At 34.2% G+C, this 26,400-nt stretch overlaps 4 protein-coding genes across 4 annotated transcripts in view; 2 read left to right on the top strand and 2 right to left on the bottom strand.

Moving 5' to 3' along the window:
- LOC119828333 (regulator of MON1-CCZ1 complex) overlaps nucleotides 1-8,104 on the bottom strand; it is an 11,566-nt gene extending 3,462 nt beyond the window's left edge. The window contains exons 1-11 of the mRNA XM_038350455.1: nucleotides 7,873-8,104; nucleotides 7,369-7,739; nucleotides 6,821-6,942; nucleotides 6,180-6,298; nucleotides 5,669-5,782; nucleotides 5,024-5,156; nucleotides 4,431-4,531; nucleotides 3,727-3,884; nucleotides 2,549-2,693; nucleotides 634-876; nucleotides 191-392 (exon numbers count right to left, since the gene is read on the bottom strand). Of these exons, the coding sequence (XP_038206383.1) occupies nucleotides 191-392; nucleotides 634-876; nucleotides 2,549-2,693; nucleotides 3,727-3,884; nucleotides 4,431-4,531; nucleotides 5,024-5,156; nucleotides 5,669-5,782; nucleotides 6,180-6,298; nucleotides 6,821-6,942; nucleotides 7,369-7,739; nucleotides 7,873-7,992 (1,828 nt within the window). The 5' untranslated portion in view covers nucleotides 7,993-8,104. The remainder of the gene's footprint in view (nucleotides 1-190; nucleotides 393-633; nucleotides 877-2,548; nucleotides 2,694-3,726; nucleotides 3,885-4,430; nucleotides 4,532-5,023; nucleotides 5,157-5,668; nucleotides 5,783-6,179; nucleotides 6,299-6,820; nucleotides 6,943-7,368; nucleotides 7,740-7,872) is intronic.
- Nucleotides 8,105-8,592: 488 nt separating this feature from the next.
- Nucleotides 8,593-17,114, top strand: LOC119828183 (protein CC2D2B). The gene is made up of 12 exons (XM_038350284.1): nucleotides 8,593-8,693; nucleotides 9,868-10,642; nucleotides 10,757-11,691; nucleotides 11,763-11,944; nucleotides 12,049-12,169; nucleotides 12,832-12,994; nucleotides 13,079-13,633; nucleotides 13,850-14,161; nucleotides 14,597-14,674; nucleotides 14,847-15,004; nucleotides 15,224-15,341; nucleotides 15,540-17,114. The coding sequence occupies exons 1-12, from the start codon at nucleotides 8,593-8,595 to the stop codon at nucleotides 15,723-15,725; spliced, it is 3,684 nt and encodes a 1,227-aa protein (XP_038206212.1). The 3' UTR covers nucleotides 15,726-17,114.
- LOC119840672 (diphosphoinositol polyphosphate phosphohydrolase 2) lies at nucleotides 16,114-23,492 on the bottom strand. Its single transcript, XM_038367371.1, has 3 exons — nucleotides 23,057-23,492; nucleotides 22,833-22,988; nucleotides 16,114-18,154 (listed from the first exon to the last, which is right to left on the bottom strand). Exons 1-3 carry the CDS (start codon nucleotides 23,153-23,155, stop codon nucleotides 17,945-17,947), a joined length of 465 nt encoding a protein of 154 aa, XP_038223299.1. The 5' UTR covers nucleotides 23,156-23,492; the 3' UTR covers nucleotides 16,114-17,944.
- A 292-nt stretch (nucleotides 23,493-23,784) lies between these two features.
- The window catches only part of LOC119840892 (disks large-associated protein 5-like), a 7,038-nt gene continuing 4,422 nt past the window's right edge, over nucleotides 23,785-26,400 (top strand). Inside the window, exons 1-5 of the mRNA XM_038367667.1 lie at nucleotides 23,785-23,831; nucleotides 23,973-24,061; nucleotides 24,162-25,398; nucleotides 25,631-25,776; nucleotides 25,862-26,020. Of these exons, the coding sequence (XP_038223595.1) occupies nucleotides 23,825-23,831; nucleotides 23,973-24,061; nucleotides 24,162-25,398; nucleotides 25,631-25,776; nucleotides 25,862-26,020 (1,638 nt within the window). The 5' untranslated portion in view covers nucleotides 23,785-23,824. The remainder of the gene's footprint in view (nucleotides 23,832-23,972; nucleotides 24,062-24,161; nucleotides 25,399-25,630; nucleotides 25,777-25,861; nucleotides 26,021-26,400) is intronic.

Here is a 26,400-nt window from a genome sequence, read left to right on the forward strand (position 1 = left end):
AGCGTCATTAACGGACAGACATCCAAACAAACAAATTTTCACATTTTTTTTGTAGTGGGGATATTACATAGATACACACGGCGTCTGGGGAAAGGAGCCATGAGCTGTGTCGGATTCCTACCGACTCGAGCCGCTTCATTGAAGGGGTCACGGGAGCTGGTTAGTACAGATCCGCGAGGCGGCGACTCACCGCGCAGGAAGTGCGGGTCGCCGCGCAGGCGCTCGTTGCGCGCGCGCAGCGCGTGGTAGAGCGCGCGGAAGGCGGGCGCGCGCGCGGCGCCGCCCAGCAGCTTGCGCGGCGCCAGCGCGCCCCACGCGCCCGCGCCGCTCTGCCGCGCCGCGCCCAGCGCGCTCACCGGCTCGTCCCAGCTCAACAGCACCTCCACTATTTCCTGGAAATGCATGCAGCAAATCGAGTCATGTTCAATATCCTCACGAACGTAGCAATGATTCGCAAAAATTATCAATTTTCAAAATTACATTCGTCCAACCCAATCGTGCGCGGGTAATCGACAATTTCCAAGAAAACACACACTCGATAATTATAAACCTTCATAGTATCAGTTACCGCTCATTCATTTAATGTTATCGAGTTGAGTTCTAGGCCATGCCACCCTACACCCCCCGGATCACCTCATAGGCGCGCAGACGCCACATCATGTCGAGCGCGAGCTGCGCGGCGGCCGGGTCGATGTGGCCCAGGCTGAGCAGCTGGCAGGCGAGCGGGCGCGCGTCGCCGAGGCAGCCGCGGCGCACGAGCGCGCGCAGGCGGCCGCCCGCGCCGCGCGTCACCAGCGCGCGCACGCACAGCTCGGCCGCCGCGTGCTGCACCACCATGTCGTGGCGGGACAGCGACCCGAGGTACGCCGTTACCACCTGACACATACTGCAACTTTAGTGGCCCGTTGCACCACTTGCTGATGTATATACGCTAGCCTATTGGCAATTCATTGCGATAATTTTTTTATACATTACTAGCTGCGCCCGGATCGACTTAAGACCATATCTGTAAGTTTCCTTTTTTTTAACATTTATTTTCCTCATCCGAGGCGAGCAGTTACTAAAACAATCTCATATCTAGAAAATATCTAATAAAAAAAAAATCCTTTATCTAATAGTTGTATTGAGGCAATTGAAGTAACAAACGGCGAATATAAGTTTTAAAACGTGGCTTTAACTAACAAACAAGAGTGGATAAAGAGTTAGTAAGAGAAAACATACTGAAATTCAGTTCCACTAAACAAGGTAAATTTGGTCAACAAGAAATCTGGTAAATAATAAGTTTAATTGATAAATTAAACAATTTTATGACAAAGATAAATATCCGGACTCATGAAAACAAATTGCGACATATTTCATCATAGCGGTAAACATATGCTGTTGTGACGTAACACAATATCCACCACCATGTCTTTACTTGGTGTTTCGAAATAAATATTATATATTAAGTATAGGTACGCTGTTAAATGCCTCGGTAAATATTTTGTTACAAAAGACGTGACAAATACGATCGGATTACGGTGATGCTATTTACATTTTCAATTTTCAACTAGAGTTTTTTTAAAATAACTATCTGAAAGCCGTTATATAGAACTTCACTCAGAAGTACGTTTGAGAAAACGTTTAAAGCCAATAAATATACCTGTTAAAAATATAGAAGTAAATCTTTATTTGATTTTTCAACCAAATGGCAATTATTTACATGGTTTATTCTTATGTACAAATAATTATATATGTACATGAAATTTATTTTTCTCTAGAATCTACTATGTACAACTAACGCCATCTATGATATTTTTTTTGTATAAATGACACGTTTTTTTCTGCCATAGTTTACCCGTTACCGTTTCTTTATTTTGCTAATGTGATTACAGAACATATTATTTATTTTAATATACTTATTTATTATAACATACTTATTTATTTTAATAGCATAAATTAAAAGAAAATAAATTATAATGAAAAATATAGTGATGATATCATACATTTAGTGAAATTAAGATATGACTTTACCAAATATTGATCAGATGCAAAAAAATTCACACACCTCTATTACAATCACATTTAGAATCGTGTTGTTTTTGTCAATAATTCAAGTCATTGTTTTTGATTTTAATCTCATTATCGTGTTGTGGAAAAAAAAATCTATGATACAATTTAAAATAATTGTAAATATTCGAAAAGACTTCGGATTTACAAGAATTATGCAGCTTGGCTTTCACTACACGCAGCAGACGTTTTTTGGCGCATGCGATATTTAATTGATTATATCCGATATTTTATGATTATATATTTAATTGACAAAATTAAATGATTTATAAACTCAAAAACATGAATAAAAAAATACAACATTTAGAAAGAGTAAAAAAATTTGTATTAAATGCAAAAACAAGTAGATTAAAATTTTGAAACAAACATTGTCCATTGCAATACTTCGTATTACATTACTACAGATTACCTTCTACTTATTTTAATTCCCGGGTCCATGACACCTCAAAAAAAAAAAAAACAATATGAAAAAAAATCAAAAACCGGATGAGCGACTCACCGGCACCAGATGCTCGTCATCAGCGTGCAGCTGCAGCACGTGGTCGCAGAGGTCCACCTGCGAGATCAGCACCGGGAACGTGTCTGCGCACTTGTCGCCCACGTGCCCCGCCGTGTTGCGGGCCACCTCCAGGTCCGCCCATCTCCTGGTCGTGTTTACGTAATTCAACTTAAACTCAAACATTTATTCATTAAATGAGACTCCTTATTGAAGCACTTTCAGTGGCGGATTTACCAGCAGGCTGAGTAGGCTCGAGCCTAGGGCGGCAGATTTTGGGGGCGGAAAATTTGGGAAACGAATTTTTTTTTTCACCTTATAGAAATCAAAAAGATTTTTCTATGACGGTTTTCAGCTGATGCCCGCAACAAATTTTGTCGATGACTTTTCTCTCTCGCTTGTCATTGCATATTTCGGGAGTAGCAAACTTCCACTTGCATTGTAAGAATAATGTATGAAATGACAATTGTTGAGGCAAATCCGCCACTGAGCACTTTTGAATCGTAAATCGTAAATACATCGTTTTAACATTTACCACCGGTTCGGTAAAGCTGTTTCCACAGAGAAGAGCCGGCAAGAAACTCTGTAGTTGCTGTTTTAAAATATTCAATTCGAAATATTTAAAACCTACAATATCATACGTACAAAGTAGGTCTGTCTGTCACTTTTTCACGCTCAAACTGAACAGATTTGAATGAAATTTGTTACAGAGATAGTTAAAAAGACGAGAACGGAACCTCATAGTTACTCACATGAGTTTTCTTACGCGAGCGAAATACTAGTACCATATGTGTCACTGTAAAAGTGTAAAAACCGTTTTATTATAAACTATCCGTATCCGTATCCGTACAATTTAACGCATTATTCTTGGGATATATTGCAATCTACCGAGAGAAACATTTCGCTAATAAAGATCTGGTTGTTATCCCAAGTAAAACAAGACTGTTTTAAATGTTTAAGGTTGACCAGTCTATATATAGCATACTAGTAAAATCCAGAGCAATTTGAAAATCTTCTAAAAACTTAACTGTACTGTATAACAAAGTACGAATATACTAACAATAAAAAAAGACTTTGTTTGTTTGAACGCGCTCATCTCAGGAACAGAAGTATCGGCGAGACACCCTGTATCATGCATATGTACCACGTGCGATGCCGGGGCGGACGGCTAGTTTACGCACCTGTAAACCGCGTTGATTTCATCAAACACCTTGGACAATTCGACGAGGTAAGTCCCCGCGTCCGTGACCAGCTGATTTAATATTTGATAAATTGCGTCTTTTCCGTTTTTCCGCCTCAACAGAACACCCACTACCTTTGATATTTCTTCTTTCGGTACCTGTAATTATTGTTATAGTTATAAAAATAAAAATATAAATAAAAAAACTGGAATAAAGCAAGTTGCACATGTTTGTGCGTGCATTTTTGATGAGATTTTATGTTGACAACTCCAACCATTTCACTACAATTGATAATAATTTAATTTTACATAAAATCTGTCTAGAAGTTCCTATTACAATATGGATAAGAAGTTTCTAAATGAGAAATTTAATGTTATTTTTTAATGAAAACAAACCAAAACAGTATTTATCATGTATACTGGCCCAAGCATTGAAAGCGAATACTTGATCGAACAGAAAAAGAGAATTATGTTTCTAGATATCAAATATTATAATAAAGAGAAAAATAGATTATTTTAAACTATATCTATCATTTAAACCTGAAGAGTTAGTTTGCTTAAAGATGCATATCTCAGGAATTACTGGTTCGATTTGAAAACTTAATTCAGTGGTAGATAAATTTGTGTAGAAAGACTATATGTAAGGCTTGTATGATATGGGTGGAACCGCAGGCAGAGCTAATTAAAAAATAAAAAGATAATCACAGTATGGGCCAGTCCAGAATGTATGAGTTGCACCTTCCATAGACACCCCAGTCTTGCATCTATTATATAGTCCGGTTGAAATACAACCCAATTGCCGGAATCTGATGTTATGTTAAGAAAACACCTATATCTATATAATATCTATATATCTTCAACAAATTCTCATGCTTTTTTATGTATGAGCGTTCAACTGAGCTGGTGGTTCGCCTGATGGTAAGCGATCACCACCGCCCGTGAACATTGTCAGAGATGGGGATTCTGTGAATGTGTTGCCCGCTTTTAAGGGGAAGGGATAAGGAAAGGACTGACGACTGGAAAGTAGGTAATGAACTGGAAAGGGTGAGGAAGATAAATTTGCCTCCGGCTTTCTTTTAGATATATGGCCTTATTCAAACTGGTTAAAAGGGTTCGGTTTAAGTCTAAATATATGCTGTACTGTATACATAATGCTACCTAGCTTAATTTTTTAAATATAAACAGAGCAGGCGGTGAAACCGATAAAATAAACTATTAAAAAACACAGTGATATAGCCTAGAAAGAGCCTAAAAGGGTCCTATTTTCCGTTTGTTTATGGAACCATAAAAAAGGATACACATGGGGCACTCCACTCCATCGACAATCGCCGGTTTCATGGATATCCCCTGCACTATGGGCAAGTGCATTGCAATGTTGCCCTCGCGTTTCGTTTCCTCCATTATATCAAATAGTTGTGACGTTTGACTGGACTGGAAAGTAAATATTTAGTTTTTTTTGATGTTATATTATAATTTACGTAAAAAAATAGAATGCTATTCGGCTCTGTCCGAGTATGCATTTTTTAAGTTTACCACTTAAAAACAATTATAACTTTAAAAAAAATAGTGAATTAATAAAACCCGAATTTTCTTGTGTTATAAACACTTATTCTATATATTAAACTAGCTATTACCCACGGTTTCACTCACGTGATGTAGGAATATTAAGAAAAATGTCACATTTTAAATATAGCGCCATCTATCGGAATTTAGAAATTTCGGTGATTCAAATAATTCTAATAATGTATCTTCTAAATATCTGCAGCCACAGAGATCACATCATCAAATCGTTCTAATACATTGAGAGACAAAGACAAACAAACACACTTTTACATTTCTAAATGTCAGATTTGATAGAATTATCTACCTAATAAATTTTACTTATGTATCACTTCCAACCATTAAGCATTACTTGCGGGAAATAAAAATAAATCAAGTATCACCTGATGATGGATGACCAGAAGATGGTCCACAACGCTGACGGCAAATCTTCCCACGAGGCCTGTTTTCAGAACGTGCTGGATACCGGCGCCACCAGAAATTGGCATCAACCACACCTATAATTATAATTATCTAACTAAGTAATTTTTATGTCATACAATTCACCATAAATTAAATTGCTAAACATCCTATGCGAAAACACCCTGAGCGCTATATGCTCATAAGCATATAACAAGATCAATAAATTCATTGTTTGTGTAACTTGATAAGAAAACGGTTTTAATTAAGCACTATTTGCTATCAAATAAATATAAACTAATAGACTTTCGAGTTATTTATTTCATTACATTTTTGATTGAGTATTACAATTCTCTCATTAGCCAATAATATTGTAATGGTTATACAGGAATCTACCACTCTTTCACTAAAATTCTATATATATAATATTATAAAATATCTTGTCATAGAACTTATTACAAAAAATAAGAAGTTCGATTTGTAATGTAGACATACCTCAGTAGGCCCAGTGGCCGCTGTCACGGGGTTGCCGTGCCTGAATATAGCGCACCATGATGCATCACACAGCCGCAATACAAACACGTCCCTTTCAACTACTGGCCTGGAGGAATCCACTGCAATTCATTAGAAAAACAATTTATTAGTGTTTTTTAATTAACCTTTCTAATGAGAAATTTTGAAATAATATAAAAATCGTGATATGAGGCGGGATTCGAACCCGCGTCTTTTTGCTAAACCGTAACAACGCCTAGCCTCTCGGCCACCAGTGATCGGTTTTATGTGCTTAAGGGCATTTTCTATTCTTTCAAAATTTCTCATTTATAAAGCATTTCAATACTATAAAACTAAAAATTAAATTAAACCTTATTGGAATTTGAAAATTTATTGGAATTATAACATAATATACATTAAGTAATAGAGTTTTTTTTCTATACATTCATTTTCAAGACTGTAGCCAGAGTTTTTCAATAACTGCTTTTTACTCAAATAGAGCAGAGATAGGACATAGACCAGCAATTATCCAGTAACCCCACGAGAATTAAGTATGGGGGGGATGTGTCTATCTTTTCTTTTGACTATGTGGATAAGGTAATGGGAAAAGCAAGCTAGTAAATAATAAATAGCTTTTCACTTACATTCTAATTTCTGAAGCTTAGTTATAGTCGAGTTATTGAGAGAGAAAGGTTGAAGTAACGCTCCATTGTTACCAGCTAACAGTACAATATTGCTTTGAACACACCATGAAAACCAGGCTCCGCTGGAAATATTAAGATATAAGTTAGCATAAAATAGCAAATTTGTCATTAAAAGGCACTCAAAACACCTGTAATACCACCCAGATTATTTACGTTTATTAGCGGTGGTGACAACTAAGATTAGATGGTTCTCCCTTCTTAGCTCTGCCTTAAAAATTAAGTACAAATATAAATAAGTCTTACTATTTTTAACAATCACTAAAATTTTAAAACTAACATATGATTGTTATACCTTATTGTATAATTTAGTTAATCTAACATACAGTTGTATAAAATTTATAGTTCCATATGTCTCAATAAACATTAACATATATCTATTATGATGCACTTTTTTAAAAGTTTTGAATCTATATTAAGTACAAGATATATATTAATAGTGTATCCATATTAACCTCAATAGAATTATTTAAATATGTTGAAATAAATACCTAAAAGAAGTACTCTTTATTGTCTTCAATTGCTTTTTCTCAGGATACACTTGCAATAGTTCAATTCCATGGTCTGTTATGAAGGCAATTTCATTCACTTTCGGCCATACAAATCCCAAAATCTTTGCATTTTTCCATTTACATGTGTGACTATATTCAACATTCGTCGGCGCAAGATCTTTAAAATTGGCAAATTCAACCATTGGAATTTGAGCCTCAAGGTTTCTTTGTATCGCCAGTACTTTATGATCAGGGGAGAATTTTATAGAAATGATAGGTCCTTTATCTTCCATTCTGAAAGAAGTGCTTTTCGAGTCATCCATTCCATTGACCGTGACCCCCGTAACACCCCCTGATCGGACAGTGAACACCTGTAAAAGTGGAAACATAACAAAATAAGTGTTTATAAACAATGTTGTTTTAAATTGTTGTATTTATAATATAAAGTTGAATAGGAACTAAAACCATAAATGTTTTCATCATATCGAACAATATTAAACCAACCTGTCCATTTGTATCATCAAAAAATACATTTGTTACTGGACTATCTGCGTCAAATCGCTTTGGTTGTTCTGAAAGTGATAAGTAGTACTTATCGCTGTCTTTCAGGCAAAATTTTGCCATTTTTTATAAGTGTTTTTTTGCAATTTGTTAGAACTAAAACCACAACAAAAACAAAGCAAAACAATCGCAAAATATCATCTGATTTTGACTTTGATTTCTGTTTCAAAATCTGTCACACACCACAGATTAACAACTAGTTACTACTCAACACTGACGGCAGTATGGCAGATACTCTGGTCCACAGACTGTAAACATTTTTTTGTTTTGTACTTTATTGTTCCTTGGAGCAATTAAATAGGACGATATTAATCAATCAATAAATTAATTATCTATATAATTATATAATTTGATCTGGACTTAAAGTAAATATTTGAAAATTCTATCTGAGTAAATAGATTTATACCTCTATCTACTGGCCTCCGCATATGAAATAAAGGGACATTAATTATTTTAGCTATGTAAGTCGACTTTTAAAAATTACACATAATATAATTACTCTTATAAATATATTTTATTCGTAGCCATATCGAAGCTGTAATAAAAAAAGGAATAATAAAAGGGAATCAATGCGGTTGTCAAGACAACGCCGTCATAGTATTTCCAAACAAATAATATATACATACATTTCATTTATAAATGAAAAATCTCTATTTAAAAAAAATGACTGAAGATATTGAATTACATACATACAATCAAACAGTAGTGAGCGACTCAGAAGATTATTATGAAATTGATCAAGCAAAGCTTGAAACAGCAGTGTCGTATAGAACAAAGATTGCCCCTAGTACAGAAATTAATTTTTTTACTCATCACGATGCGAAGGTCTTAAAAAAAAAGAAAACTAGAACAAAAAAGAAAAGAGATAAAAAGAATGACAGTCAAAGCAATAGTGTAATGGATATAATAAACGCGAAAATAGAATTAGATGAATCACATATTTTTAAAAATGTTATAAAAATTGAGAAGACGGAACAAATTCCCAGTTTTTTAGAAAGGAATATAAATTTAGACAAAATATTACACATCAATAATGGGCCACGGGCAAATAGAGAGTAAGGAAACTGTACCTATATATAATTAATTTTAAAAATCTAATAAAAAAATTCATATATTTTTTTATTAGAACTAACATTATTGCAGCTTATTGAGAGGATTTTCACTTTAGTGGATTATTTAAATATCGATAGTAATGACAAGATTTATGTTTTTTTTTCTATAATTGTATAACAAGAAAAACCAGCGTCGCGTGGCACGAACATTATAATTTTTTTTTTGCGAAATTTCGTAATCAGCTGTCTGAGGCTTACCAACATTTTTTTCTAGGTATTATGGTATATATAATATAAAAATAAAATCCCGATCCTGTTTTGTGCTGTCGTGAATTTGAAATTTAAAATAGCGGGTGGTACTTTGCTCGTCAAATCTCATATATTATTGTATACTATTGAGGCAGTCGTGAAAAATTTTGACCTCGGCCTCCAATTTTACCGATTTTCATCAAACAAAGCTAACAACCACCGCAACCAAACTGGATTTCAAATGAAAAAATATCCATCAAAATCGACCCATACGTTTTAGATCTACGATGCCACAGACGGGCACACACACAGATGGACATCGGTGGCAAACTAATAAAAGTCGAATTTATGAGTCGGGGCCTAAAAATATAAGCTAAAGTGAAGTGCCGTGTCCCCTATTGGGGTATTGGGGCAGATGATATACATCTGTTTCACTGATCAATTTTCATTATGGACAAGTAGGTGATCAGCCTTCTGTGTCCTGCCGGACCGAGACATTTTTTTTTGTGCGTCCCCACCGGGAATCGAACCCAGGAACCCTCGGTTCTACGCTCACGCTTTAACCACTGTACCGAGGAGACGGTCGGGCGGCGGCGGAAATATATTAGCTAGGTAATATTTATATTTTTGCTTTTAGGTTGGAACAATTGACACGAGTTAAATTAAATCCGAATTTTCCTAACATTGAAAAAAATTTAAATGAATCTAACAAGGATATTCAGATTCGGTATGTGAAACCTCATATATTCAACGATTATGTTTTTGATACCTATAGAGATGACGTAAGTAAAACTGCAAAGTTTTTGGATATTTCGTTCAAAAATATTTATTTTATGCATCATCACGAATTTTCATTAGAAAAAATACTTACAATACAGTTAGAAGCATATTTTAGAAAATATACCGATATTCAGATTTCTATTAGGGAAGTATCACGGTCTATCGAGGTTAATAGAAAAACGAGAGAAAGCCTCCTAGAAAAATTCATTACTATAACTCCAAACAAGAAAAATGAGATAAGGTTTGACTCAACGATAAGAAAATATACGGAAGCATTACTAAACAATAAAGATCAATATTTAAACATCTTGAAGGAAAAGAGAGAACTTGCTAATCAAATTATATCTATATGGTCGGATCTACGAAAAGTAAGACAGCAAAATGGTGCACTTGAAACATCTATAGAAATTGAAATTATAAATTCAACTTGGACTGACGATGCTTTTTCGAAGGAATGGAACAATATTTTTGAAATTGAATATTCGGATAAGCTTCTTCAATATGAATTTGACTATGTAAGTAAATACTTAGAATACAAAGAAATCAGGAAAAGTAACGATGAAGCCAAACGTAAAATTTCAAAACCAAAATTAAATATTAATGCTGAGGAAATCAAGAATGAAGTCACTAAAGTTGTTGATTTTGTTCTAAATCGAAATGAAATAGATATTAAATTGGGATATAAAAGTAAAAATTCAAAAGCTATTTCGCATAATAAATATGATTGTTACAATAAAACCATTTATTTTAAAATATATGTGGATGATGTTTTTGTGTGTGAAACGGAAAATGTTAGTGTTGAAGATTTTTCAAAAATAGATTACAGTGATTTTGTTACTCTGCAAATTCTAGAGAATAATAAAGTTATTTCTATCATACTATGTGACAATGATTCAGATGTGTCATACTACAGTTTTAATATAAATGAAATTCGCAAATCGTTCATAAGCACAGAATTTAATGAAAGGACTTTTATTGGTGATAAAATAATTAAGCCAAATTCGGATAGCGTAGGTAGTGGTCTAAGTTTTAAAGACATCGCAAGTTATTATAAAGTTAGACTCAAGAGTAGCAATTTTTTAAAAGGTAACTTGTACACAAAATGTAAAGTTGCATTAAAAATAGGTTGGAACGATAAACTGAGCGAAAGCCAAAACGAAGCAATAAAGAGTTTTGCAAACATAGAACAACAAATTAAACGTATGATGTATAAAGGGGATGGTCGGAATTTAAATAATCTGTTAGAAATAATCAATAATATTTATGATTACAATATTGAAGATCAAAGTATAATAGATTCTTTAAAAGATATGTGCAGAAGTGTAGCTAAAAATGATGACACTACATTCGTCGATGAAAGCGCTGATAGTGTTCGTTTCAAACTGTTGAGTTTAAGAAATGGCGGAGGATTTTTAAGCGTAACAAATAAATCTATACCATTATTTCAAACGCAAATTACCACTGAGCAGCTTAACTCTTTGCAAAAAAGCGAGGAAAAAGAATTTGATGTGGAATATTTTGAAAGTAAACGTATAGATATGGATCCCATAGATTTGCAGAGGTATATGGGAATGCGGTTCGTTGATAAATTAAATAGAAAAATTACAACAGAATTGAATGAGCGATTATTGAGAAAAACACACAAGGATGTTGTTATGGATTTTAAGGATTTAAGTCTGAGGTGAGTAGATATTTTAAAGACAATTCCATCGTCATGATATTGTTGAGTTCAAAGACACTATTTAATTTCAGAAGTTTATTCGCCAATAAACAAAACATAAACCTAGATCAGTCTTCAAGTGTAGTAAGAAAACAATTAATAGAAGAAGGATTAGCGAATGAGCAGGAAATACACGTCTCTGTATTAAGAGCTTTAAATTTATTCGATCGTAGAGTTGAAGAGGATAGTGACACTGACTATGAAGATATTGCAGGTAAGCTGTGTTAAAAATCCGTTAGTTTTAATATTTAATGATCGTTACTCGCTTAAAATCATACACGAGACAAACCTTTTTAAATTTAATTCAAAACCCTCCAGGATATCGAATGCGTCGGCTAAGACCATTCGTCAGAATAAGCTACCACGGCGAGACAGTTCAGAGTCCCCTAGCGGTTGGTAGTCATCCGACATGGAATTACACGGCCAAAATAAAAACCAAGTGAGTCTAAATCTAACATTTATATGATAAAACTTTAAAGAACTTTTCTAAACCACTTGTTTAGGTAAAATAGTTCCGGAGACGACGATACGAGAAGTATGGTGTGGGTTTCTTCTTTCTCCAAATTGTTCTTTATTGTGTAATCTGTGATCACATCATGTCGGTTGGTTCGAAACGGTGGATTACGTCTTCTATTCAAATATGACGACCTTAGCTTATTATACTTTCAAGAGTCTGGTGAATGCTTGCAGTTTGTATGTGGTAGTCGAGCACGCTTCGGCATGAATTGGGCCGAAAAGTACCACCCCCCCACAGAAAATCATCGTGAAATATCATACTGCTGTGTTTCGTTCGGTGAGCGGGGGAGCCGGAGGCCCATATCCTTTTCCTCATACTTCCCAGTCCTTTCCTTTGTTCCTCTCGTCAATCCTTCCTTCATCCCTTTCCAATTTGAAGTCGGCAATCCTTTTGTAGAGGCGTAAGGTCTGCAATCAACCTTAACCCTCTCCAAACGTTCATGGGCGGTGGTATCGCTTACCATAAGGCGACCCACCAGCTCCATTGCCGACGATGACAAAAATGAAGTTATAAAGAATGATCAGCTCTCAAATAAACGATACGTAGTAGATTAGATTTTTTGTTTCACATGGTTTATTTTTCAGACTCGATCCCTTGTCGTCCATACATATAAACTTATATGATGAATATAGAATTAATATCAGTCAAGATTCAGATATCTCCAGTCAATCTTATCGATACAGATGTTATAATAAATGGTTGGGAACCGTTGCAATTCCAATGAACACAGTCATTAATTTGGGCACAGTAAGTAATTTACTCTAGCAGAAAATATAAAAGAGCTTGTGTTATAACTAGTATGAACTTAAAATGTTTAAACTCCCCTTTTAGCTCTACGGTACATTTAAAGTTACAACGCCGCCATTTCTTTTTGGCTACGAAAGTAACACAGCGGAATCGACGTCAATCATACCAGAAATAATGCGATTATTGAGAAAGGACACCGCTTTCATTACGTTACGTGTAACAACAAGCTTATCACATTTAGGCGGATGTGAATTTTACAATCGGCCAATGGAAACGGACGATCCTATTATTCAGCATTTAAATAGTTTCATAACAGATTATTTAGTAGATTTCCCGACCAGAAACATAACGTTGACCTTCATAGATAGTTCAGGAACAAACAAACCCGTCACTGAATTTATTCAGTCTTTACCGGACGTTTTTTTAAAGAACGCAAAAAGAGCAGAATCTGCGTCGAAAAGTTCCTCTTCCGGTCGTAAGAAGAGTACAGATAATATAAATGTAAGAGAGGAGAGCGTTTTTGAAATAGAAAAGCCTGATGTTTCTCTATCACAAATGATGAATATGGCCGTGCGCTATGTGTCATTGATTCCTACATATGAGTTGGTTGAACCTCATGCTGTGACGTTGAAGGGAATTGTAAGTACTAATAACTCTCCCGTCAATTCTACGACTTGCAGGTGGTTATTTATTAAATGGTTTGTTGTGTACACCACACGGCATCCACTAGAATTTTGTTTCAAATTTGTTTATTATTATTATTTTTGTTTGTTAATTGGTTGAAAAGAGCCAGATGGGATATAATGACTGTATGTAATTCCAACTATAATTAACCATTTCTTGTTGTAATTTTAGGAGTTATTAAAAGTCCAATATGGGTCGCCTCTTGATCACACTTTATTGCTAGCCAGTTATTTTGCTCATTTGGGCATCAAATTCTGGGTTGTCGTTGGTCACGGTTTACCTAGAGGATTAAGCAGTTACGTAATGGTAAAATATCGAAGCAACAGAATTATTACGGTCGAGGATACGGAGAGCAGGGGATTCTTTAGCAAAGAAGATATTAATAAGGTGGTCGTATTTGATGCTGTTAGCGGTGAGAAGCATGATGTTAGAGATGTTGGATGCCCATTAAAAAGTGTAAACTACGTGTTTAATGGTGAAAATGTAAGCAGTATACATTTTTAGAACGCAACGTTCCGTAGCACGTAATAGCAAAATCAACTTTATGTTTTAAGCTTCGTTCAAACTCCCGACATCCATCCCTGCGCATCATTGCTTTTGTACGAAAACATTAACTCAAGAAGAATTTTATTATTTAAAGTTCAACTATATTTCATCTATTTCGTGCCACTATTCACGCCAATATGCGTCCGTACAACTTGGCTGACGCAATCGAAACCTCTTTGCACGAAGCTGAAAAGTGGAAAGTAATAAAACTAGAGACAACAACAAAAAAAAAATGATTTAAACATTTTTCTGACCTACCTTATCATTTTTTCTCTTTGAGTAATAGGAGCTATCTCTTGTGCACATTGTTATATTATATATCATGTGTTTGAAAAATTGCGCGGGAAAAATATATATATCAATGTTTTCCAGATATGGGTGAATGTGCAATCCACAAAAGACTGCGAAAGCTTATCATTTGATTTTACAAAATCTTCAAACTGGCTATCAGTAAGTTGGAATTATTTAAGAAAATATTGTTTCGAATCAAGCCTAATTATAGGTAACCCTAAGTAATATATAAGTAAACATTTTGTTTCAACAAGTTGTTAGAAGGAAAAATATTTAAATAGCTGACAAAGCATAAAAATAAAAAAAAAAAATAGCATTTCTCTCGTTTTAGGTTTTTAATAACGTTATGTTTGTGATGCAACAGCCCGCTATCACTTCTAACATCTACAGCTCACCAGGTGACGTCGAAAATTTAAGAAATGATTTGGAAACTAAAATCAAAACAAAAATACAAAAATGGCGTTGGAATGTTAGGACCATATGGAATAGGTGAACGATTAATGTTTGTAATTTAGATTTAAATCATATCCGGTAAATATCTATGGTTTCTTTGCAGTTAGCTATTATAAATCTGTAATAAAAATACAAGATAATTCATGCAAGAAAACCTCAAAACCTTTGCAAATAGTTCATTATATACTAGATTTATGTAGGGTCAATAAAAATAATACGTGAGGCGGGATCATTTAAAATTTTCAATCGTTTTAGGTACCTAAGCAATTTATTGCGGGAATCGTTACCGTATTGGGAGTATTGGAGCTTTAATCCAGAATCTGAAAAGCCTACTTTAGGCCATAGACTTAAACAGTTGATGGTGACATATAAGGTATCGCTTTTTTTTTACTACTACGGTGTTTTTGTAATAGTTTTAACATTCCCATGATATAATAATAAAAATTGTTCTATATTACTGTAACCACAGACAATATAATATTATACTAGTACATTACTTTAAGTTATAAATATTGATTATAAACAATGTAGGTTGTTAACGATGTTTGAATTAAGTATTGATTTTTTTCAGATATTTGGTTTCCCGTTAAACATGCACTATCTTAACGCCAAATATGTGGTAGCTCGAGTAAAATCTACGATGGTTCATATGAGCGACGACCCTAAAGTAGAGTTTGGTTTGGCTGTCGAAGTGTACGCTTATCCTAATAACGTCCTAAGTGTGTGGGTGTTTATTGCGAGTATGACTAGAATATAATTGAAATATTAATTGTTGTCTTTTATTGAACGGAAAATCCAAATTTTACCTCAATGTATTACGTTTAAATATATTATGTTCAAAAGATGATATAAGGGAAGAAACAAAAACGATTATCAGAAGAGCAATATAAAATTTATTATTAAACTCATCGGGAATCTTAAACGAATTAATTTAATTTAAATAAAAAATAGAGATTGTATGTCTTTTTGTTTTAATGCTAACAAAATAAAATTAACATTTATTTCATTGCTGTATAAAAATATACGTAAAGTAGAAAAAAAGAGATGTTACAATTACGTGTTTCGACTCGCTCACATGATACCAACTGTCATACCATAGACAACATGCAGTACCGCCTTAGACTATACCCAAGTGTTAAAAAAAATTTAGTCCATTGATCTAAGAATGTGCCATTAATTATTATCAATTAATCAAAATAATAAATAACTATTGAATGACGTAGAGAAAGGTTGATTATCATATTTTACTTCGAATAATAATTCAAAACACATTCATCACAATTTTATTAAAACCTCAGAATATTTTACAAAAATAATTTCTATATCCAGATAGGTACAAATAGCGTTACATTAGGATATAAATTAAGACCTAGCGCTTACAATAAAATGCCCACGACTGGGACAGACTCCATATGACTTAAGTTATTTCATTAAAAAGCTTATTGTTTTATTTCATTAGGTGAAGATATATTTTATAATAGTCTGATAATTATTTCGAACGTCAATCGAGCATGTCACTAGCTTTACATAATTAAATAATTATGATACTGTCGTAATTACTTTAGATATAAGTTGAGCTCAGTATAGTTGACGTCAAATAGCTACAGTTTAAAAGCATGATGGCGTCGACGGCATTCTTTTGGCGGCAATCGATATCGCGTTGCTATGGAAACCAATGTTACGAGTCGCCCTCACCCCGGTCGACCTAAAATCGGCCATCGCTCAAATTCTAATTGTCTGGCGCCAAATCACGCTATGAATAGTGTTATTATTTAAAAAAATTTATGATGAACATTTTTTATCGCACAATATTTTCAGTCACTCGTTACACAGAAGTACCACAAATAAGTGTCGCTTGTGCAAATAATAAATCTTCATTAGTATGCGGTCATTTTTTTCAATATTTACTGTCCAATGATTGCAGGACTCTCGTTCTTATATATCAGTTCCATAAAAGACCTGAAACTTAATTTGTGGTTCTGCTGCACTCAAATATGAACACAATTCAAAATGTGGCTTACTTTTGGTAGTTTTAATTTTTAAAATTGTTAAGTAACCAATGCGTTATTATAATTATCATTAAATAGCACACACAACTGACATACTTTCCTCAGACCAATTCAACTCGCAGAGAATTAAAAAAAAAGAAAAAAAAAAACAAAGCGGTAATGCAAATAGCCGCTTTATGCTTCAAAATTTTGCATAAAAAGAAATAAATAATTTTACTACGAAGAATGCATGCGTCAATGCGTCAATACACAATATTTGGTAGTCAACGTCTCGCTTTATAAATGGTTACGAGAACACCGTTTACGGAACCTCGGAATAAAAAACAACTCAATTTATAAATTAATTAAATTAAATTTTGAAACCAATCAATTGTATCTAAAACATAATTAATATTAATTTTGCATGACATTTATCAATTCAAACTATGGCTTCTGCCACACTCTCATAGACAAGCTGTGAATTCAACCATGAAACAGATATTCTCATAAGAAATAATCTCACTTAAAATAATTAAATAACCGTTGACTAACTTCTATCTTTAAATCGATAAGTCCAGGGCGTCGTCCACGGCACTGCAAATGAGGCGGCAGTGCTGATGATGGTCAAACGGAACTTTCAGGAGGGGGTCGTATGTGAAATAACAATTCGTTATATTTTTATCGAACTTGGTCGTTTCTAAAATTAACCTCGAAGTAGCCGTTCTTTTTGGTAATCAGTTGAGCTGTATGAGGGTAGACAGCTGCTTTTATACTTAGATCGATCTGAGGTGTTCCATTTCAAGATTCAAATAATTAGGTGTAACAAATCTGTACATTTCATAATGCTTGCGTAACTACCCTCAAAGCAGAATTTACAACGAAAAACCGCCGCGTATGTGAACAGCAAACAATAGCCAACATTTGGATCGCGAATAACGCACCAAGCTGGCTCCACTACTGACCCCCAAAGTTCCAGAAGACATTCCCTCTAGCTATCGTCTGCCTTGGTTTGTTTCGACCTCTTCAGCTGTTGGAGGTAATGCCGCTGGATCGGCTTGTGCAGCGCGAGCTGGGCCAGCGCGTCGTCGATGGAGAACCACTGTCGTTTGCGGCCCATGAGCCGGGAGTCTTCCCACTCGGCGAGCTCTTGGGTCACTGTCATCACGTATACCTCAGTCCGGTGCTTGTGCTCTCGGTTCTGGAAACAAACGAGTGATGAGGTTAAACCATCCACGAAGAGCGTATTTAAATAAAACATTAGAAAGCTAATACATCCTATTGTTATGTGGCTTTCTGGAGTTGCATGTGTTAAATGTTTATTTCTACCAGGACAACGGATTTCTCTTCAAAAATTATTAGAACAGACTCAAATAACTAAAATGAGTTTTTGAGATGTTTTTATACATTAATCTGTTTCTTCGTTTAGCTCTTTAGGTTTGTCTTTTAAAAGTTAAGTAGATATTTTCGATACACTAAGCAAAAAATTCTGGATGTCTTATGACTTTGAAATTTTCTTTACGTAGATTATGGTGTAACAATACTCAATTTGCAATATTTATGAACATTATCAGCTTAAACAAGTTGTGTTAATATAAAACGTGACAACTTATAACTAACACAAGAAATAAGAGTGGCGTGTTAATAAGTAATTAGAAAGCCAAGAAATATCAGCGACTACATACTTATATTAGATTAATTATTAGACAGTTAAGAGGATTTAGTCACTAGAATGATAAAGCCTAGATTGCCGAGTAAAAAAAATATTTTAACTAGGCTAAAGAAGCTTTCTTATGGATTCGCTAAGACTCTTATCATAGACACGAGTCGACGGTAAGGTATGAAACGATACATTAAATGCCTATTAAAAACGACAGCCGTTTTAAAATAAAAAAATCTCCATAAAAACCATTTAAGAACAGTCTGTGTTTAATGAATCTGAAAAAAAATATGAAAAATGCATGGAAAAACTTGGCCGTTGATGGTTTAATTCTGATGCATTGTGGGTGAGCTAAATATAAAGTTCAAGGACTGTGCATGTTGGTCTTTGCAGTAAGCAATCATAGCTGGCGACCCGAAGTCTGGTTATATGCATCGATTCATTATAAACTTTATCTTTTTTCCAATCTCTGTTGTGAAGGAATTACTTATATCTATTTTCTAAGTAAAGCTAAATAATAAATATTTAGAAAATAGTTTTCGCAATCAGGAACGTTTTTAGGGAGAATGCATCTCACATCCTCTTCAATGATAATAAATACATCGAAGTCTATCTAAATACGCAAAACATTTATCTGGTTCCATTGTAACTTCTAGAGAGAAATTAAGATACGCATATTAAAATGTGGACATACGAGCGAATATTTAAATACATTTTATACAACCCAGTAACATCGATCAATTAGCACACTCCAATTATTCACAAATACCATAGTACCAGCACCCTTGCACACAGCAACAAGGAAAAGCTGAGGATAACGCCATAAGCTTGTAAGCTCGAAATAGATTTCCAAGTAATATATCGTATAATCCGCAGCTAGTGACGTATATACGAATTGGCGTATTCAATGATTTATCCGATCGGCAGTGGTGCAAAAATAACTGAAATGCATTACAACAATGTTGCATACTTTTTAGTATTTGCAACTTTGTAGTTGTGGGTTTTTAGATTACAAATAACGGGCATTTAAACATATAAGGCCGTAATGCAATCCAATACTAATCCCACAAGCCACGATACAACTGTCCGTTTACCAGTTATACCTCCTCTACTCTTTCGATTTGCTTTAATAATCAGTCCTATGCATTTGATATACGTCGTCGTTTCACGAATTTAAATATGATTATGTAATGCAAATCCAAAGCCTCAAGTCTTTTCAGCCGAGAAGTGTAGGGTAGGTAGGTATGTAGGTATGCTTAAAATGTAACGTAGAAGTTTAGACCAGCATGTCATGATTCCTGATCATCAGTTTTAATTTAGCACACAAACCTTTTTTACGTCTGGTATTACGCTAGTTAAAGTAAATAACTAAATTTGTAAACAAATTAAAGTATATATTCCAAATACCGGATTTGTCAGTTACTCAAATCATTTAGCAAATCAATCATTTGAGTTAACATATTACTCTCGCATAACCGTAAGAGAAACTTATCAATCTATTGTTAGCAATGGTATGAAAGTTTGTAAAGTTGTTGGAATGTTCATTCTTTCTTAGCTGAACAAGCGAAACTACGAGACCGACGTTTTCCAGTTTAATTGACAATAATAGAGGATAGGTATAACATTATTACACATAAACTAGTTCTATAAAATGTACTCCTACATTATAGCCAACAGTAAAAATGATAATATATTTAACATTTTTACATCAAAATTAAAATACAAGAAAGAATTTTCAACAAATTTAAAGACTGTCTGAGAAGACTGTATTTTGAAATATCGTCAAAACTATAAAAGTAAAATCACTTCAGAGAAGATTATTATTTGTTGTAATATTCTGTATAAAATAATAATAATACGGGCACGTTTTCCGCAACTCGACGTCAAGCGCTTATTTTGCGTGAAAAGAAAATAGCCAGAAAATATCCATAGGGTAGCCAGTCAAAGCTGGAACTATCCCAGCTCCTCCATGAAGCTAAGCAGCTTGTGTGGACTGCCGAAAACCTCAGGGAGGGCCTAGGACAACCCATGTGCCTTGCCCTGTACTTCGCAACCGCCGTGCATTCCATGATCACGTGGGCTGCCGTTTCGTTACGATCTACATAACGGACTGTCAGTGATACCTAAGTTAAAGAGATGCTTGTTAAAGGGACCATGACCTGTAATATTCTGTATAAAATTATAAGATTTAAACAAAGTACGGACTACGTCGCGAATTACAGCCAGTATCACATGACCACTAGATATTTGATATCCACATCATAATCAGGTATATAAATTGTAATTAGATGCCATTGTTTCTATGTCAAATAAATAAGATCCATTCTAAAGTAGATAGTTTGGGATTGGAAAATATTACATGACCATGATCAAAGAGCAACACTTCAAACTTTTTATCGAAAATTTTGAATAAAAAAAATTTGAACTTGTAAAAGTTTCATTTGTTTTATCTTGTGCTATTTATGATTTCAATCTAAATTTAAAATCATTTGTTTAATAAAGAATACATAAAATATTTAATAGGTACACTAATTATAGCAAATGAAAGCAATAAGTTAAAGGAGTTCAAATCAAAAACTCATTCCTAGACATCATAGACAAAGTTTACGTGTGATAAGAACTCATGTAGGAAGTAGCGAGTAAATAAGATAATATTATTGTAAGTAAATTTATAACTGTGTACTGATATCTCATAAATAAATATCGTCTAAAAATAAACAGCTATTTGAGTTTAACACTAAAACAAACAGAACCAAACCAAATTTTGTCTATCTTTACAAATAATATAAAACGGAAGAGATTTTTGGTTTGTTTGAATGTGCTAGTCTGAGGGGCCATTGATAATATAAGTATAGATAAAAACTTATTCAGCTGCATTGTCATAGCTTTTCATTAATGAGAATCTCTAAATTGCTATAAACTCGTGTTTAAATATATTATTTTGTTGTGAACACACTCATACTGCACACACAGTCTTTGATATTGTAATACAAGCAAATCAGGTTTCAAGAGCTTCAAACAACTCATATGTAACAGGTACAAGTGTATAACAATGCCAATTCTGTCAGAAACTTGGCTCAAAAACAAACTTTTGAAGATGAGAGTGGTTCAATGTTCTATTGCATAACCTACCATACGGGAACATACCCATAATATGTGACCTATCTTTTAAGATTTTTCGATCCATCCCTATCCTTGGTAAATACTAATATATTATGACAAGATGCACACCCTATTTCATTTTAGTATTTGTAGTAATAACAAGTATGATTTTTAATAATTTCACAGGTAACAAAACTCTAAGCTATAATAAAGCGTACACTATAGACTACATAACAAAAAAACAAAGCCACCCTAACCTTGTGACTGATCATAGTATTTTAAAAATCTTCCTCCCCCTTGAATGGGTTAGAGAGTATGAGCATGATCTTTAACAATACGGTGTAAACCTATATACTATTAGTTTTGATGTACCTTTTGTTAATTAAATATATGTATATTGTGCATTAAAAAGCAGATAAAGTAATCATAGTTTAATCAAATTGTCATGTACTAGCAGGTCGATTTTGCACAAGCTACAGCCGTGGCACATACATCGCTTATAGCTATAAGGGACCATGAGAAAATATCCAACAGTGAAAAATAACATTTTTTTCTAGCTGTTTTTTAAATACATATTATAGTTTCAAGTATCAACAAGGCAAACCTTTCATTCAAAAAATAACACTTGTTATTGACCACATCATGATAGTGGAATATGTTCTCTCATATAAACACTGGTCTCAAATAGACCAACTTTTTATTTAATTATAAATAAATTTATATACTATAAACTTTCTGATTTCCTAGTATCTTATAAAAGTGAAAGCTATATAAGAGTTGCTTTTCACTTGTAAAAATATATTTAATTCAGAAAAGATTTATTATTATTTAAATACATATGTTCTGTCATACATATTATTTTGTTTATTTGACACATTTGAAAGTGAAGAGGTCAATGACATTACTTTGTCTTAGTATTAATTTAATTGCTTCTGAAACAAAAGTTGCTGATTCGTGTCCTAATTTCATTTTGATTACTGTTAGTGAAACACTCAAATAATTAATAGAATGACACAAATGAAAGCGTTTGGTAAACTAATGTTTACGGTCGTTGACATTTCGTATATAATTTTTAGATACTGTACCACTTGTAGGTTATGTACTAAGTTGTTCTTACCTCGAAGACACCAAGACATCGTCCAAGTTTGCCGATAACGCCGGCTTCCTCCAACACTTCACGCATCGCAGTCACAGACGGTTCCTCTTCAGGCTCGACGCCGCCGCCGGGCACAATCCAGTTGTCAGGACGCCGCGAAGATGTCACGAGCAACACCTACGCACATTACACGTTATTACAACGCCATCACACTCATATTTACATCAATAAAACGCTATAATAACCTCCGTTTCGGCGTCAGATCGTACGCATATACAGGCAGCACGCCGCCTAAACCCCTCATCGTCGTATATCCGTATTGAATTAGGCTTCTCCTTCACCATTTCGAGTATACACGTAAACACGAACTAAATAGACGAGCACTAACGAAAAGCGGACATCAAATAGAAAGAAAATGATAAACCGAACAAAATTTTTAATGATCAACAAACGCCATAACCGAGGTTTCCTAAGATAAACGTATCCATTTTTGACTAATCTATGAGTTACACAATGTACATATAAAATGAAACTATAATAACAATAACACTACAATTAGAGCAATATTTCAGCTATAACTAGCTTTTGATCGCGTATTTCAAGCCCATGTTGTATGGTGCCTGACGTTTTCTCTCTTAGAAAATCGAAATAGGTTTTGGAAAGCAATGAATGAGTTTATCAGCTGACAGCCGGAAATCATCTCAAATTATTGCCATAGCTGTTCAAACCGCAGATAAGCAAAAGTAAATCATATAAATTTTAGTTATCCAATTAATTTTAACAAAAATTTTTGTGTTGTTATTATATAAATACATGTAATTTAATCAATTACCTATTAAAGGAAATAGAGACTAAGCAATCACTTCGATGAAAATACCATTTACCAATAATCGTCTGTGGTCTATGAGAATTGGTTGCTGGTTACTTTTTTGACAGCACTGACGACAGTTATTTATTTGAAATTTCTCGTTGTGTTTGTTAATTTGTGTTTTTTTTTATTTTTCAGGTTTCTAATGATGGGTAAGTGAATTTATCACAGTTTCTCTCGTAAATAAATTACAATAATCATGACTAAAGAGTAGTAAAAGGCACTTCATGCTTAATTATAGCAGTTTTGAAATTTAATAATTTTATAAAAAATTCAAAAACAAAACCTTTCAGAGAAAAGCTTCGATTTTGGTGCATTACTGCAGAATCATGAGAAACAACACAAATGTAAACCTGTTCAATTTTCTAGCGTTGCAAATGGGGTAAGTTTAAAGTAGTTACTTATTTGTTTGTAATATGAAATACAGTGAATGGCTTCAATAATTACGCTTATATGACTATTATTATATTATTATATTTCAGGTTAAAAGACGGCTTGATTCTAATATAAAACGAAGAAAAAGTAGTCGATTAACTGTTTTTGATAAAATTCGAAATATACAACAATCAGAAAAATTAGACAGCCCCTTGCCAAAGTCAGACAAACAACAAAAAATGGAGCACAGAAGAATGCAATTAGAGAAATGGAAGGAAGACAAAGAAAAGAAAAAGAAGGAGGCAGCTACGCAAAAGAAAAAACCGTTTATAGTTGGAGTTGCTCATGCACCAACCAGATTTGTCCCTCCTCCTCCACCACCCAAAGTGATGCCAAGTACATCAGGAAGGGTGACCAGATCACAGTCTGCGAGAAACAAGGCCAGTCAGCAAGGCTCTACAGCAAGAAATACTTTACCAAACCAAAGTAAAACATCATTTGCACCACTTGATGCAACATTCCGTCCTCCTCAATTAAAACATTTGGATGCAGTTCCAACTCTATCTTTACCGAAAAAAAAAGTAAAAGTAGGCAATATGGTAAAGTTTGAGCCTCATGCACCCAATAGAGATGTCAAAATGAACAATAAACCAAATTTAAAGGCAAAAGTGAATAGCAGCATGAAAAAAGCCTCACAGGTTACCAGTTCTACCTCTGGAAGTAGCATGGAAAGTGAGGAAAACGGGCCAATAAAGAAACCCACCAGAAAATCTAAAGAGACCCTTGTAAACCATAAAACACAGACCTCTAATAAACTAAACAAAAAACCCTTACTTAACAGTTCAAATTCTACAGAAAGTGAGTTATCCCCTGTAGAAGTTAAAGTTCAGACACATAGGAAATCTAAGGATGCAAATAAAGCAATTGATAAGAAAGATGTGAAAAAATCTGTTATAAGCATAAACAGTTCTAGTTCTGAAACAAGTTTTGAGTCACCTGTAGCGAATAAGACAACTCCAAGATCATCGTTAGGTAAAAAGGGGCCAAGTAAATTGATACAGAGTTCAAATTTGGATAGCAGTATGGGGTCTCCTGTGGTGATCAAAATGAAAACGCCAAGAAAGTCCAATCAAACTTCTTCACCTGCTAAGCGAACACCTCTTAAACCAATACCAAAGAGTGAATCTAGTTCTGAGGAGAAATTAAGATCGCCCAAGTCTCCTGTAGAGGTAATGATGACACCGGAACAGATTGTGGCAGAGGCAAAGAGGATAAGTCCTTGCGTTACACTCTCTAGAGGGAAGGATAATGCACGTAGGGAAATGAAGCAGAAGATTGCAGAAGGTATTATACATGTTTTATTTATTTATTGTTCATTAAAAAAAAAAAACAAGAATGGCAATATTCTTGTACTTCATACTTATTAGTCAAAGTTTTGTAAATTATAGCATAATCTAAGTATTTTTAGAGGGTTCTTGTATAAGTTGATAGTTTAAGACTGCTGTTATTACAAGTTGTCAAGTTGTCAGTTAACATCCTTGGTATTAATATTTACATACGTTTTTTTTTATACAAGGTCTCCTAGATGAAGATCTCAATGACATGGAAAGTATAGACCATTTCAAAAAGCAATTGAATTCTGAAATCAAGAGGCTGTCAGAGTTGTGTGATACCTGGGATAAGATTTCAGAGCAAAATATAAGTTTGCCGGAAGTTGTTCAGGTTTGTTGTTTACTTCTATACCAAAAAGTGGTTAGCAATTAACTAAACAAAACATTTAAAAACCCAAAAAATGGCTTCTTTTTAGGAAGCAATTCTGGGAGCAGTGGGTCAAGCCAGGTTGCTGATGTCACAGAAACTCCAGCAATTTGCTGGTTTGGTCGCACGCTGTGAAACGCCAGATCCTTCACAACCACTCGTCACAGCTGCAGATCTGCATGGTTTCTGGGATATGGTGTTTATGCAGGTGGGTTTTTAAGGTCATGGTAAACACTAGATTTGTGTGTAGAATAAACTGCTTTATGTGTTTGATTAATGTTAAAAAGTGGAAGTGGACACTGGAGAAAAGGTAATATAAATGTTTATAGCTTTATAATGCTTAATGGGTAAGAAAAATTGTGATTATAACATACCAGATACAAAAATTTAGTCAGTCATAGACTAAATTTTTGTATGAAGAAGACATGAATGAGATAATAAAGGATGATAAATAATCTGTTCTCACCATCTATTTGTAATCAGATCTATAAAAACTATTTTTTTTTTATTATCATCAGCCCATATTTGTTCCCACTGCTGGGACACAGGCCTCCTATGAGGGTTCAGGCCATAATCCACCACGCTGGC

Source organism: Zerene cesonia, chromosome 7, assembly GCF_012273895.1.
Source record: "Zerene cesonia ecotype Mississippi chromosome 7, Zerene_cesonia_1.1, whole genome shotgun sequence".
NCBI lineage: Eukaryota > Metazoa > Arthropoda > Insecta > Lepidoptera > Pieridae > Zerene > Zerene cesonia.